Below are 17741 nucleotides of genomic sequence, written 5' to 3' on the forward strand. Positions count from 1 at the left end.
GTTTTATCATATATATGTATGTTTGGCACTGCTAAGCAGGCGACATTTGTAATAAAACCATGAGCAGATATATACACACATAAGTGATCATCAACAGCGTAAACTTTTATTCATCGGTGAATGCATCTATATATAAAATTTTAATAAATAGCCGAGACTGAGAGTTAAATAAAATTTTGATAAATTGAGGCTTGAATAGTGTCTCGCCCAGGCAATCAATAATTGCAAGTGAGCTTAATCAGGGATTTACTTACACATAGGATCTATTTGGAATTTTGGGCAATAATTTTAAAATTGGACCAGCAGATGGGAAGAAGACAGGAAGCGGAGAGGATATATAGGATCAACTTTGTAACGTCGGCCATCATCTCGCCGGCCGTAGGTGGCTTCTTTTTCCTTCTCTTGTTATTTACTTTAATTTGACTGAGGAAAACCCTTTTATTTCTCGTTTTCCTTTAATTATCTCATTCTTCTTTTCCTTGGTCTTGCTACAACCACCGGTGTTGGCCGGGGAAGACGTACCAGGACGAGGGCTTTCGAGGCCCGACCTAACCTAAAGCCGATCCGATTTAATGACCCAGAAAAACTTTTACTTGACCCCGTTTTTTAACTCAATCCTGACAGCTTGACCCGATTTTGACCTATTATAATTTTTATTTAAAAATATAAAAATTAATTTGATGTAGCAAAAGCTATGGGGCAAAAAACCTTGCAATGAACAGTAAGACGACCACCTATAAGCCTATTGATTCGTGCATGAATACCAGGAAAATAGGCACCAAAATTCGTTGATTCTTAAAGAATGCCAAAAATTGGACAAAACCAAAATTCGTTGATTCTTAAAGAATGCCGAAAATTGGACAAAACAGAGAAAGTAGTCTCTGGTAGATCTTATTCATCCCCCTCTAAACTCCAAAACATAGAATATATATAGGAAATCCAAATCCAGCCCTAATTGCCAAAAAAAGGAAAAAATCAAAATGAATGCAATAGAATCAGGCTACCTTTTCATACAAAAAGAATGCCACAAATGGCGCCTTAATCTGAGTTTCCTAGCAAAAGTTATAACAAGAATTTAATTACCAAAAGCCATAATGCCAAATTCCTCCTATCCCATTGCTCCATGAAATCCAATTCTTTCTCCATTGCTTACTGCCCTGCATCATTCCTCCCTAGGAAGGAAAATTTGTAACGGCCCGCCTCCCGAAACCCTCGTACATCAAGAGAATCCGTGAGAGGGTCATTACTAAAATGATATCAAATAATAACACAACTACTCCTCCCACACAACCCTTTTTAAAATCATATTCTTTCTTTATTATATCATGTCTTAATCATCTTTACATAACCATTCACCACTTAGGCTCACCTGGGCTTATATAACATACACTTGACTCAAAAAACATAAAAGCATTACTCTGACTCAGACACACGCCACCCAGGATCTAGTCTCGGGAGAGCTCTACACTTGCTATCATGACTCGATAATCTAGACCCAACTTTGCCGAGCGTACCTGCGATCTTAGGATATTCTTACCTGGAATGATGGACCCAACTTTGCCGAGCGTACCTGCGATCTCAGGATATTCTTACCTGGAATGATGGAAAGCAAACGTGAGTCGCGAGACTCAGCTAGCTCATGAAAGAAAGGCTGAAGGGTACAGACAGGACTATTCCCATAACACCCCATGTAATTCATGCCAAAACAACGTCATGTCATGCCATGCCCAATACCTTCCTTATTTCTAAATACACAAATATATAATAAATTTCACATAAACGGTTCTTGGGGCCCACATAAAACACACACTGGCACCCAAGTCCAACACACAAACTTGTTAGCAGTCTTTTATAAGCTACCTCCATACCATTTCCCTTACATGTCCATTTCTGTCGCTCACATCATAATCTGTTGCAGTGGGTCTCACCCCAAGATCTTTATGTTGTCGTGGGTCTCACCCCAGGGTCTTATTGTCGCCGTGGGTCTCATACCAAGGTCTTTCCATGGGCTACGCCGCTGTGGGTCTCACTCCCAAGGTCTTACCGTGGGCCACACCTACCACCCATACTCATCACCTATAGCCACACATTCTCACCATGCAGTGCAACAATTAGGAAATGCAACGGCTTTTGCAGCATAAACGTGATGACAAGGCCCCCATAAACCAAACATCAGGCTATGTTACGCCCACATAGGAATACACACATGCAATATGCTCTAAATGCACCGGCTCACCTAGGGAACCCAAGTTGGCTCTTGGACTGACCGGGTTATGCAAATGCTCACACACTCCGTCACACACAAAGCATGTCCCAACAGTGAATGCAACCCAAGCCCTATGTAGCACACATCATGATATGCACAAACTAAGGCAAAAATCTGGCAGTACTAGCTCTTCTGGCCCGTCTAGCACTTATCGTAATAGCCGATGACTGGCGCCCATACATCCAACCATCAACTACCACGACCCACGATCGACAGTCAATGGCTTTGTACCCCATACCCTTAGACACACATAGACGACATTAAACTTAGTCACTTAAACTTATCATTTCGCACACTCTATCCATATCAACATAGACTTCATTATGTCATTCACGTTCTCATCTATTCTCATACAGAAGAAACCATCTCCACATCCATAATAAATTATTAATAAACTCCATAATCTTGACTATAGCCATTTTCTAAGAATCTAACCCCAACGGGTTCGGCATCATTCCCAAGGAAAGCGGAGCGATACGAAGCTCCATGATGGTCGAAATGAAAAACACCAAGACATCATTACTTGGTTTATTCCTCTAACAATAAACTCATTAATAAAATATAAGTCATAGGGTGGTTACCACGCAGATTATTATTATTAATGCGTGAAACCGAATCACGGTGAGAGGTAGTTTAAAATATGAAAAATAACGAAGACTTTCATAGGAAATGAAGAACATGAAGAGAGGGTTAAGAGTTTGCCTGAAAGAGGTTGATTCTTGACTACTCTACGCTCTCGATGCGAAGTAAAACGTTCTATAGGAAGCAATAACATGGCAGCTCAATTTAATTAATATAATCGCATAAAATTCATAATTTAACCGTATAAAAGCTATAATTTGAACATATAACACTAATATTAATTTTACCCACTTACCTAGAAATTTTAGACACCAATTAATCCCAAAATCCCCTTAATTTTTCTTATTTCCTTCTCTTTTCTTCCATTTTCCAGCTGCCAAGCAGCTCCTTTTTTTTCTCCTTTATTTCTTCTCATTTTGCTCTCTGTTTGGACATCAAAATGGCCAAAATTGGCCTTAAAATGAAGTAAAAACGAAGCTTAGCGGCAATGGCAATCGGAGGGCCCAGCGTACGCCACGTGGCACGCCAGCAGTCGCGCATGGCTACCACCGCCTTAGGCCAAAACGACGTCGTTTCGGCCCTCCCCTTTGGTTGAAAAATTCAACCATTTTCCTCGCACACGTAGCCCCTACGCGGAATCGAACCCAGTGACCTGCCGCACACCGCCCTCGCGAGCGACCGCCCACGCCCGAGCTCACCTTTACCCATATAGTGCGCGCGATTGTATTTAAGGGGCCATCGGTCCTCTTTTGGAAATGGCACCAGTGTCCCCCAGAACTTCTGGAAATTTCATTTACACCCCCGCTTAACATTCCTGTTTATTTCACTTCCACCCCGAAATTTCCAAAAATCTCCCAAATAATTTAATTAAATACCTAAATTTCTTATTTCCTCAAAATTACATAAATAAACTTTTTTCTTAATTCTCCAAATACCCAAATAAATTAATATTTCCTTTTAACCCACAAATATTCAATAATTACCACAAATACAATAATTAATAATTATTAACCATTTCCAAATAATTTAATTAATTATCTTTAATTCCTTATTTTCCTCAAAACCACATAAATAAATACCTCCTCTTAAATTTCCAAATATTCAATAATGTCCTCAAACACCAGTTTGAATAATTATTATTTATTTTTAAATTTCGAGATAATACAAAATTCACCCTCAAATTGGCAGCAATATCGTCATTAGATGAGTCACCATGAAAAGGAGTGAGATGCTTCCACATTGAACACATCAGCGGTGCGAATATGACTAGGTAACTTGAGGCGATAGGAATTAGGATTAATTTTTTCAATAATTTCCACGGGACCAATCTTCCTAGTAGACAGTTTGTTGTAATCCCCAGCTGAAAATCAATCCTTGGTGAGGACAGCACAAACAAAATCACCAACAACAAACTCGACATGCCTGCGCGTCTTGTCTACCACCTATTTATACCGAGAAGATGCCTGCACTAAATTATCATGAACAACCTGATGATCATCTTGCAATCCAACAACAAAATCTGTAGCTTTCCCATGAACTCTGGTTTTGCTAGGCAAGGGAAGCAAATCCAATGGCCTTCTCGGAACAACAGAATATACAACTTGAAAAGGACTAAAACTAGAACTACGATGAACAGTATGATTATGTGCAAATTCTTCTTGACATAATTTCTGGTCCCAACTTTTCACATGGTCACCAACCAAGCATCGCAACAAATTACCCAAAGAACGGTTCACCACATCAGTTTGCTCATCGGTTTGAGGAAGGTAAGCACTACTAAAATTAAGCTGAGTACCCACCATCTTCCACAAGCTGTGCCACAAATGACTAAGGAACTGAATATCTCTATCGGACACAATGGATGTAGGCAGTCCATGAAGACAATATACATCACGAAAAAACAATTGTGCCACATTAACATCTGTGGTCTTTTTGTAAGGAATAAAATGAACCATCTTAGAAAAACGATTAACAACAACAAAGATGGAATCATTACCTCGCTGTGTTCGTGGCAACCCAACACAAAGTCCATGCTCACAACAGTCCAAGGTTGAGAAGGAATAGGTAAAGGCATATACAACCCCGAGTTTGTGGCTGTTCCCTTAGATACTTGACAAATCCGACAGTGACTCACATACCGCTCCACTTCTTTGCGAATAGTAGGCCAGAAATAAGAAGCCTGAACCAATTGCAAAGTCTTGTCTCTACCCACGTGACCTTCCCCATGCAACTCCTTAATTATTTGCAATCGCAAACTGCAATCTGGAATACAAAGCTAGGTGCCTCGAAATAAAAACCTATCATGACCATAAAATCTGATTTTTCTCCAGCTTGAATCTTTTCCATGACAACAGAAAAATAGGGATCAGAAACAAGTAAATCACGAAATGAGTCAAACCCAGGTACCTCAACTTGCATGGTGGTCAACAAATTGCGTCAACGGCTCAATGCATCTGCAACGCGATTAGTCACCACTTCCTTATGTTTCACCACAAAAGTGAAACGCTGCAAATATGCCACCCAAGGAGCATGCCTCAGAGCCACCTTATCCTGCCAATGTAATGTTTTAGTGCCTCATGATCAGTGTACAATATAAATTCCTTTTGGAAAAGGTAATGTCGTCAATGTTTGACTGCTTGCACCACAGCATAGAACTCCACATCATAAGTGCTATACCACAACTTAGAACCTAATAATTTCTCGCTAAAATATGCAACAGGTCGGCTATTTTGGTTCAAAACTGCTCCAATGCCTACTTTAGAAGCATCACAATGCAACTCAAAAGGTTGTGTGAAATCGGGCAGCACCAAGATTGGGGCAGAAGTAAGACGCATCTTGATTTGGTGGAATGCATTATTTGCTTCATCAGTCCACTGAAATTTGCCTCCCTTCATGCAGTCAGTAATAAGAGCCATAATGCTACTGAAGTGCGGAATGAAGCGACAATAAAATGACGCTAATTCACTACAAGAAAACAACAATTTAGAGACGGATTTTTGAGACGGATTTTTTCCGTCTCAAATTTGAGACGGATTATTTTGAAACGGACTTTGAGACAAAAATTAATCCGTCTCTAATTTGAGACGAATTTAGAGAGGGAAGAAAATCCGTCTCTAATTTGAGACGGATTTAGAGACGGATTAAAATCCGTCTCTAATTAGAGAATGATTAATTTCCGTCTCAAAATCCGTCTTAAATTAGAGACGAATTTTGAGACAGATTTAGACACGGATATTAATCCGTCTCAAATTAGAGATGGAATTTTTTCCCTCTCTAAATCCGTCTCAAATTAGAGATGGAGTTTTTTTCCTCTCTAAATCCGTCTCAAATTAGAGACGGAGTTTTTTCCCTCTATAAATCCGTCTCTAATTAAAAATATATAAAAAATATGTTAAGTGACAAAATAAAAGAAACTACAAAACTAAAAAACTCCAAAATATATAACAAATTTAATATATATATATATATATATTAAGATTAACAATATATTAAGTTAAAAAAATTAAATATAAATAAATAAATAAATAATTGATATAAATATATTAAGTTAAGATGAACCCAAAATATTAATTTATATTTATGTGTATAAAAAATAAAAAATATATGAACTATGCAATAGTTAACTATCGGTAATATTTATTAAATGTAAAAAAAATTATATTTTAATATTATAAAACTCAATAAATAAAGTAATTGTTTAAAAGATAATTTGTATATATTTTACATATAAAATAAATAATCTATTGTTAATAATATTTAAACTTAAAACTATTTCTAACATAGATTTAGTAGTTAATGATAATTTTTTTAAATTTTACATAAGTATTTATTTAGCATATATTAATTAATATTTGTCATTTCACTCAATAACTTTGAGTTTTGGCATAATTAATTAATCATTTGCTTAAAAATATGAAATACTAGTTTTTTATTTTTTCGTCCACTATAGTTTAGTAGCACTTCACATACATATGTTTCTATTTTTAAATTACATGCATATGTTTCTATTTTTAAACTACATGCATATATTTTTAGTATTTATTTTGAATTTTGTAATAACATTTTAAAGTAAGATTAACAATATATATATATATATATATCAAACAAACATAATGAGACTGTACATTTTCCTATAAATTAATGTCTATGTAGTATATATCGAACATGCATGATCTTGATTACTCATCAAATTATACATAATTTTAAATATATTTTTTTATAACCACATTAAGAAAACAATTCATAAGTTTGAATATATTTTTTTATAAATATATTAATAAAATGATCCATAATTTTATCCCTTATCTTAAAAAATATAAAAGAATCAAACTTGATATTATTAAATAATATCAATATATCATTAATTTGTGTTGATAAAAATATGGGCCAACCAAGACCCCCTAATAAAGTTTTGTTCGATAAAGCAAACGATTCGTTCCGACAACTTCGAACCAGATGAATCCCTTTGAATTAGTCGATCTTACACAGGCGGGCTGGTTGGGAAGGGGTGAAATGTGGAGAAAAGAATTGCTGAGAGATAGATTCTAGTCAGGACGGGCTGTGAAGCATGCTCCGAAGGAGATTGACCCTTCCCCAAGTCAGTCCAGTCAGAAAGGGGAGGGCCCGTTGTCTAGACTGCATTTCAGGAGTTTGAAAACCATCCCATTTCAATCAAAAATACAACCCTGTCAAAGATATCTAACCTTCCTTCCTTATGAGTGGAAATTTCATCCCGTTTTCTCTTTTTTGCATAAAAAGCAGCCAGTAAATATATATATTGATACTCGTTCTTCCGTTATGACTTAAAATTAATCAACTAATGCATGACTTTATTGTACTTGATTAATGTTTTATTTGAAATGAAATAAAACATAAACATTTAAGGTGTCAATTGATTATATACTTGTCTTACTTAATTATATAATAGAATGACATTAATATATTAAATATAATTTCTGTTTGTTTAATCAATTTTCTTTTAAAAATTCTTTTAGAATAATTTGGTTTCGAAGTAATCCTAAACAATAAGTAAATGAAATTCATATGGTCGAGGTACATTACTAATATATGTTTATTTTAATTAATATCTAAAATAATAAAATAATTTTTTAATTATAAATACTTAATTCATATTGAATATATTTAACTAATATCATTAAATATTATACATTATAGAATTAAAAGATTACATAACAATTTAATTAGGCTAGGCTAGCACTCTACTCGTTGATTTATTCTATTGGAACGATTTAAACCTAATTATAATTTATTTAATAATCTTATTAGTCATTGAAATAGAAAAAGTAAATAATTCGTTAGAAAATAGAATGATAACTATATTTTTTCTGTACAACAAGATTATAATTAGTTACTTAACAGATTTATTTGATCCAGTAATTTAATTATATAAATTATTGATCTTAATTTCATGAAATTTCTCAATTATTCATATCAATTTGTATACTAGTATAGCACATATATATTATTCTTTTAGTATAGCATTTTAATTAATTGATTGACTATAGTATATTATTATCCTAATATAATATTTTTATAATTTAAAATTATTCTAATATTTTTTTCCTCAGGTGCATGTGTTTATATTTTGATCTTATATCAATATACTTTGAATGTTGTATTAAGATTTTGAATTAATAGTATACTTTATATATATCAAACATAATCAGCTTGTACATTTATGTAATAATGTATTTTGATATTTTAATTTTTTATTAATTCAACAAACAAGTTAGACAGTTAATTTTGATACTATTATTATCCTTTTTATTTATATCCAATTAGTAGAACAAACACATATATTTAATTATTATTCATAATAATATGAATAGTGTACTTAAAAAATAAATTTAAGAAATTGTAATTTTTAAATAAGCCTATAAATAAGTTATAAGTTTATAAATAAATAACATATCAATATATAATATTTTAAATATGTTACCTTTTAACATATAAAATTACACTTTTCAAATGTTACAAATATGTGAGTAATTATTTATAAATTATCCACACATAATTACAAATGTTATATATGTATGAGTATCCATGTATTTATAATGTTATACTTAAATTACAAAATTACGTTATTTTAATTTTTATAATTTACAAATATTTATTTAATTTTAATTTATTTATAAATACAAATAATAAACCATCAAATTTTATTTCTTATAAAACATGAAAGGAAAAATGTGTGCATATGAATATTTTTTTTAATTTTATTACAGTATTTTTATAATAAGTTTTAGATATATAAAAAAATATTAATAAAATAATGAAATATTTTCATAACTTAAAATATGTACTAAATTATGAACCGCACCCAACCCCCCGCCCCCCGAAAATTTTTTCCCTCCCAGGCAACACATCCCCCTCCCTTGCAAGCCTATTACCCTCACTGGTACTCTCAAAATAATAAAATATTTTTTAATATAAAATATGTATTAATATTTTGTTAAAATTTTAAAATATAATATTTCTTATAAATTTTTTTTTATAAAAAAACAGTTTAAAAAATATTCAAATTTAATTAATAATTAATTAATTAAAAATTAATAAAAAAAATAAAAAAGCCTACCTACAAATAGACATGGCCAAAATTGAACCGGACCGGCGGTTCGAACCGGAACCGGACCCGGAACCGGCCGAACCGGAACCGGAACCGGAACCGGACCGAACCGGCGAAATTCGGTCCGGTTCTGGTTCAAGGTTCTGGAGAACCGGAACCGCCGGTTCCGGTTCCGCGAAACCGGCCCCCCTCCCCTCCCCCCCCCGGTGCGCGTGCCGCCGCGCACGGTGCACCCCCCCTCCCCCCCCCCCCCCAACGGTCCAAATTGGACCGTTGGACCCCCCTCCCCTCCCCCAACGGTCCAAATTGGACCGTTGGACACCCCCCCCCCCCAACGGTCCAATTTGGATTGGACCGTTGGACCCCCCCCCCAACTTTTTTTTTTTTTTTTTAAATTTTATAATTCCTATCTATATATACCCCTCCCTCCCCCACTCATTTTTCACACTCTCTCTCTCTCTCTCTCTCTCAAGTCTCAAGCTATTATTCTCTCAATTTTGTCTCTCATTTAATATTTTAATTTCAATTTCTTCAATCTTCTCATTTTGTTATTTATCAATTTATTCAATTATATTGTTAATTATTTATTACTTGTTACTATATTATTTTATCATTATTATATTTTTTTATTATCATACTTTTTTCAAAAAAATGGCAAGTGAAGGTAGAAATGTTGAAAATGTTGAGTTTGAAGCTCAAAATTTTCAAACACAAGAGAGTGAAACTCAACAAAAGGGAGGTGGAAAAATTTCTACTTCTGATATTTTTAATATTCATTTCAAGAAAACACCAAAAGGAGATGGTAAATTTGATGTATCTTGTAATTATTGTAATCAAGTATACAAATTCAAGCAAGGAGGTGGATATGGTACTTTCGCCCGACATTTGCAAACAAAGCACCCGCTCAAGGTTGGATTGAGCCGCGATCAAACACAAATATCCGGGTTTGCTACCTCTTCAAACTCTCCTCAATTATTTCATTATAATGAAGCTAATTGTAGGTCTGGTTTAGCTGAAATGGTAGTAATTGATCATTTATCTTTTAGTTTTGGTGAAAAATTAGGTTTTACTCGATTTTGTCAAAACTTTGTTAATCCTAGTTTTAAATCAATTCCTAGAAATACTTTGAAAAGGAATTTGTTAAAATTGTTTAAAAACTCAAAAATTGAATTGATAACATATTTTCAAAACAATAATATTAATGTTTCTATTTGTAGTGATATTTGGAGTGATCATTGGCAAACTCATTCATATATGGGTATTACTTGTCATTGGGTTGATGAAAATTATGTTTTACAAAAAAGAATTCTTGCGTATCGATGTTTTGATGAAAGTCATAATGCTGAAAATATTTGTAGATTAATTCAACAAATTTAACAAGAATATAGATTAGTTAATAGAATTTTTTCAATTTCTTTTGATAATGCATCGGCTAATACTGCTTCTATTAATGAATTGAAAAGAATTTGCCAACCAAATTTTGGTGGAAGATTTTTTCATGTTAGATGTGCATGTCATGTTTTAAATTTATGTGTTCAAGATGGTATTAAGTCACTTAATTCTTATTTAGATCCAATTAGAAATGTTATTTCTTATATTTGGGTACACCCTCGAACTGCAAAAGCATGGGCACATTTTTGCACCTCCAATGGTCAAACCCCAAAACGTTTTTCAAAAGATGTCCCTACTCGTTGGAACTCAACTTTTAAATTACTTAATCAATCTTTTGAATATAAAGATTTATTGTGTTCTTTTGCAGCAAATTATATTCCACAATATCCTATTTTTCCAACTATGTGGAATGTTTGTAGTTCAATTTTGAATATTTTACGAATTTTTAATGATGCTACTCATACACTTAGTAGTGTTTATAAACCAACTTCACATCAATTTTTAATAGAAGCAATGAATGTGGCCGGTGTATTAATGGAAGGAATTAATGTTGAAGAAATTTGTCATGCTGTTTTAGAAATGAGAGAAAAATGGTTACGTTATTATCAATTTATTCCTGAAATTTTTCTTGTTACTATGGTATTTGATCCTAGGTGTAAATTTGATGGTTTAATTGAGTGTTTGTCTAACTATTATTCGTTGTTAGGATTAGAAAATAATGAAGAAATTGATGTGAATATTATAATTTCTAAGGTTAGAACTTTATGCAATCAATTATATGAAGCATATGTTATTGCTCCTAGTAGTGAAGAATCATTTTCATCCATGGCTCCGCATTCCTCTTCCTCCCAACCAATGAAATGGGGTCATAAATTTTTAGATCAAAGGAGGAAAAAACCTAGATCGAGCTCACATTCGGAGCTCGAAACTTATCTAACCACAGTTTTTGAGTTTGGTGATGATACAGGTTTAAATTTTGAAATTTTGGAGTGGTGGAAAAGGCACAAGGAGACATTTCCAACTCTTGCAATTATTGCAAGTCAACTTCTTGCAGTTCCAGCTTCAACTGTAGCCGTTGAACAAACATTCAGTAGTGGAGGCAACATTTTGGACGAAAGAAGATCAAGATTGGCTCCAGAATCATTGGAAGCTCAAGTTTGCCTCGATGATTGGGAAAGAGCTAACATGCGACGTCAAGAAGAACTTATCCATTCATCATCATCTGACGAATGGGTTAATGATGGTTCAGCAACGGCGACTTCCGACTCCAATGAAGATGCGTAGGATCCAAGTCCATATTTTATTTTTTTTCACATTTGTAAAAATTAATTACTTGTATTACATTTTTGTTGTAATTATTTTTTAATGAAATTAAGTCTAATTCTATTTTTTATTTTTTATTTTTCACATTTGTAAAAATTAATTACTTATATTACATACTTGTTTAGTTGTTTTAATTATTTTTAATGAAATTATTACTTATATTTCTTCAATTTTTAGTAGTGTTTTTTTATTAAAAATATGGTTGAGAATATTTATATTTACAATTACATTTAACAATTAAAAATCGAAACCAAACCGAACCGAACAACGGAACAAGGACCAAAATTGAATACAACAATATTTAAAAAAAATTAAAAAAATTCGGTTTGAACCGGAACCGGAACCGTTGACCGAACTGGCTCAAACCGTTGACCGAACCGGTCCAAACCGTTGACCGAACCGGCACGAACCGGAACCGGAACCGGAACCGAACCGTCCCAAACCGGCCTTGGGCGGTTCGGTTCAGGTTCAAAGATTTCTTGAACCGGAACCGGCGGTTCATGAACCGTGGCCATGTCTACCTACAAACCCATCCTCTCTTCTCTCCTATTTCTCATGCCCCTGCAAACCCCTCCCTTCCCCTGTCAATCTCGAAATCCCCTCCCTCCCCCCCAAAACAAATTTTCCATTTCCCTCCCTTCTGCAAACCCATCCCATTTTCCCATCTTCCCTACCAAGCCCCTCTCTGTGTCCCTCACCACTCGCCATTGGCGCCCTCGCCTACCCTTGCCGCTCCCTCGCTGGCCGCAGTCGCTCGTCGCCGTAGCCTAGTCACCCTCAGCTTCGTCGCTCACCCGTGCTTGCCGTCGCCGCCCTCGGCCTCGTCGCTCACCGTCGCTGCCCTCACCTTCTCCCTCGGCCTCTGTTGCTCGTCGTCACCGCCCTCACCGTCCCCATCGCCCCTGCCAACGCCACTTTCTAGTATATGTGTATGTATTTTGTGTGTGTTTACATACATATATTTCTGTGTATGTATGTATGTACGCCAGAAATGATGGTGTTCGCTGCTCATTTTTATGTGTATACATATATTTTGTGTGTTTGCTGCTCATTTATATATATTAAATGTATGTACCCTGTATGTATGTTTGCTGGAATACTGTATGTATACAAATTGTTGTATGTATATTAATGTTTGAATACTATATGTTTGCTCATTTATGTATATTAATGTTTGCTGGAATATTGTTTATATTTTGATTTTGTGTGTATAATTTGGTTTAAGATGTATGTATGTATATTAAGATTTACATACATACAGCGTTTAAGATTTATGTATATTTAATGTATGTATCCTGTATGTATGTTTGCTGGAATACTGTATGTATACAAATTGCTGTATGTATATTAATGTTTGCTGGAATACTATATGTTTGCTCATTTATGTATATTAATGTTTGTTGGAATACTGTTTATATTTTGATTTTGTGTGTTTGCTGGAATTAAATTTTTGTGTGTGTATAATTTGGTTTAAGATGTATGTATGTATATTAAGATTTACATACATACAGCGTTTAAGATTTATTTATATTTAATGTATGTATGTATATGTACAAACATTCTTCCATCTAGATGATTTGGTTTAAGTGACTCATTTTTATGTTGTTTTTATGAATTAATTTGAAATTATTGAATTATATCTTTAGAAAAAGGATTCTTTGTTACCTAACTTTCTATAAATTAGTAATCGATCTCAATCTTTGTTCGTTGTTGATGTTTCGATAATTTAATATGTATTTTCAAATGTAAGTTAATTAGAGAGTTATAATAATTTATATTGTAAATCTCAATGTATTGTTTGGGAGACATCTAGTAATGAAATAAAATAGATTAAAATTAAAATAAATAGTATGAAAAATATTGTGATGAAATAAAATAAAGATTAGCTCATCAAATTGGTGAACTGATCAATTCAATCTATTTTTCTTTAAATATATAAATCTATTAAAGTAATTAATTGGGTTTGTTTGGATGGTCCTGAACAAATATTCTGATTTGTTACTTCATATAATTTTAACAGCAATTAGTGTGTGTGTGTATATCATGAGTTGGGTAGCTTTTTGAAAACTTTGTTTGGAGTAATCAAGAGTTTTAGTTACATATGAAAATGGTGGTTTCTTTTTTGTTTTTTTAGTTTTTGGTTAAGGCAAAAGGAACTCATAATCAACTATGTAGCTATAGTCAAACACTTGGAAATTAGTTGAAAAAGGAAGCAGATGGGGAATTAACTACTGTGAAGAGAAATTCCCTCAACAGTTCTAGTGTTGAAGGTATTATTTCTTACCGTAGCCAATCCCAAATATAGATTAAGAATGAGGGTTGCATTAAGAAAAAGACAATTAGCACACAAATCATCAAATCAAAGATGATGTGCAACCAGTAGTGAAAGAGCATTCTAGTACCCATTTAAAAACAAAGGAGATGTTTAGAGTTGTAAAAATTATAGAAGATTAAGCTAATGAATGATATTATGAAACATTGAGAAAGGGGTGATTGAGAAAAGGTTGAGAAGAAAAACAAAGGCCTTTAAAAACCAATTTGATTTTGTGCCTAGTAAGTTAATAATGAAAGCAATCTACTTATCGAAACATTTGATAGAAAAGTCCAAAAGATGAGCAAAAAGATTTGCATATGGTGTTTACAGACTAGAAAAAAAGTCTGATGGAATTCCCAAAAAAAAAAAAGCCTTGTAAAGAACTTTCTAGAAGAAATTATATGGATTGCTTATATACAAGTTAATAAAGACGCGTGGCATCAAAGAACAACATATATTAAGACTTGTGAATGAGATATTGAACTTTTTGTGGGATGTTTTTTTCTTATAAGATGTTGAATTGTAATATTTCTATTAGTTTAAAAACACAATTTTAAACACGAGATCATAAATATAATATAAACCATTCTTGTACATGATAAATCATATTTTATTTTGAAAGTATTTAAAAGTTTTCATCACATGCCTATTAACTGTTCTTTGTCTTGTATAGCAGAATATGGCACACAGATCGTCATATGGTCAGTCTATGCGTCGTCGTCAGTTCAGAGACACTAATGAGAAGGACCACATTGGTACACTCTATCTTTAACTTATTCATTACTTTGCATGTTAAATCCTTCACAATTATATGTTTTTGCAGGGGGACATTCATCTCCGTCCACTGATATGAGATTTAATTCCCCTAGCCCACAAACACCCCACCCCACCCCAACTATGATAGGCCTTCTTCCACGCCTACTGAAGTCAGGGGTTCATCTACACCCACTGCCACCCCTGATAATCGTCCGATGATATGTCCATTGGGTTTTTCGTAAGTATCCCTTATCTTATTAATCAATTTTAACTTAAATAAAGAAATTTTCATTTTAATACATTACTTTACAAATTAATGTGTATTTTAACAGGTTTGATAATAATTTGTGCAAACGAGATATTTCCTAAATTATTCAAAATAAGTTTGAGGGGCCATACCCGAGTTGGAAGAAGACAGATCCTGCTGTTAGGGAGATGTGGTATGGTGAGTTTAAGGTAATGTGTTTCTTTAGTATATCTATGGTTGATGGTTTGCTTTAGTAATGTCTAAATTTAAATTACCTATGGCTTATAATCAAGTGAATGATATGGAGATAGTTTGGTAAAATTTGATCCATATTCATAATAAAACAATACTCATGTCTTTTATTTAAACATTTTTTTATTATCTGTATCCTTGTATTTTTTTAATTATAGTATCCATTTATGCATGTCTAACTCTGCTATTATTGCTTAGAAAAGGTTTTTTCTTAGTATATGTATTTAACCTAAAGTCTCGAGAATAAAAATGCTTAGAAATAAATGTCCCACAAGTGCAGACAAGAATATTTTTTACCATGTGTATTATATGAGTTATAGATGCTTGCTATGAAAAACCCTTGCATTTTGATATATAATTGATTTTTTTAAACTTTTATTTTGTCTTAACATTACAGAAAAATTGGTCTTGGGATAGTGCTTTGGAGCATCAAATTAGGGCTAATTTTGAAAAGACGGCTTCCGATCGTATGACCGATATTTTATTTCGTGTCAGAAAGGATTTGAATAAAAAACCCTCGTGGATGCCGCTTTCTGTATTTGAAGCCCTAAAGGAGTATTGGAATTCTGCAGAATTCAAGGATAAGTCTGAAAAAGGAAAGAAAAATAGGGCTTCAGACGTAGGAGGTAGTATGCATACATGTGGTTCCGTACCCATGTCTGAGCATAAAAAGAGATTGGTAATATTTAATGTTTAATATTATATTTTATTTTATGAATTTTTAATATATAATAATTTTTGCATTAACACTTTCTTTTTTCTTTGTAGTCAAGACAATTTGGTCGCCCACCTACACAAGCTGAGTTGTTCCTCGCGACACAGAGAAGGAAAGACAATTTCGGATTCGTTGATAGGAGGTCCGAGGATACTTATGTAAGTATACATTACTTGTGTCTTTATATTATTTTATTATGCTTAATTGGCCTTTTTATAGTATAATGTATTTCATACATGTATCCATGATGCTTGCAGGCTAACTTTCAGACGCGACAACACGAGGCATCATCACAGTCATCGGCTGTTGGCCATTAAGAAGATAGTAAAGCTGGGCAGCCTTCGCACCCAGCTATTGACGATAGATCCTTATGGTTGGAGGTTGCGGGAGGTAAGAAAAAGGGTCGTGTTTATGGAATGGGGTCAGAGGCACATATGATTCCCGGTTCTTACTATGTGCCGACACCACAGCCACCGCCACAGCCATTGTCGTCCGTCTCACTATCAGATCAGATACAAGAAGCTGTTCGGGTAGCAATAGAACCCTTCAACCAGCGAATCTCGGCTATTGAAGATAGACTACATTATCGTTCTTCATCTTCGTCGCCCCAGAACCCTTTGGATCATTAGCATGATCTATTATTTGTATGGATATGTAATATGGAATTGTAGACGATTATGGATTTGTAGACATTATTTGTATGCATGTTATTTTTATGTATGATATGTTATTTGTAATTGTTATCAAGTTGAATTTTAATTTTTTTTAAAAATAAAATTTATTTTTTTTAATTATATCTAAATTTGAGACGGATTTAGAGATAGATTTTCTTTGTTTCTAAAATCCGTCTCAAAATGCGATAAAATTTTATTTTATTTTTTTAATTTTTTTTAAATTTGAGACGGATATTTCCGTCTCTAAATCCGTTTGAAACACATTTCTAAATTCGTCTAAATTTTGAGACGAAAAAATCCGTCTCAATTGAGACGAAAAATTCCGTCTGAAAATCCGTCTCAATTAGAGACGAAAAAATCCGTCTGAAACTCCGTCTCAATTAGAGACGGAAAAAATTCGTCTCAAAATCCGTCTCAATTAGAGACGAAAAAAATCCGTCTCAAATTTACCGAGGGGCATTTTACCGACAGACCAAAATCCGTCTCAAAATCCGTCTCTAATATACTATTTTCTTGTAGTAACCCATGAAAGTTGCGCACTTCAGTAATGGTCTTAGGTTGTGGCCACTGCTTCACTGCCTCAATTTTTGACTCATCAACCTGCAGTCCATCACTAGAAACAACATACCCCAAA

General features: G+C 33.6%; 1 protein-coding gene across 1 annotated transcript; it reads left to right on the plus strand.

Annotated features, from left to right (window-relative positions):
• Positions 1-16012: 16012 nt before the first annotated feature.
• LOC127800559 (uncharacterized) lies at positions 16013-17153 on the plus strand. The gene is made up of 3 exons (XM_052335245.1): positions 16013-16397; positions 16487-16591; positions 16691-17153. The coding sequence occupies exons 1-3, from the start codon at positions 16188-16190 to the stop codon at positions 16748-16750; spliced, it is 375 nt and encodes a 124-aa protein (XP_052191205.1). The 5' UTR covers positions 16013-16187; the 3' UTR covers positions 16751-17153.
• The last annotated feature ends 588 nt before the right edge of the window (positions 17154-17741 follow it).

Source organism: Diospyros lotus, chromosome 4 (genome assembly GCF_014633365.1).
Source record: "Diospyros lotus cultivar Yz01 chromosome 4, ASM1463336v1, whole genome shotgun sequence".
Taxonomy (NCBI): domain Eukaryota; kingdom Viridiplantae; phylum Streptophyta; class Magnoliopsida; order Ericales; family Ebenaceae; genus Diospyros; species Diospyros lotus.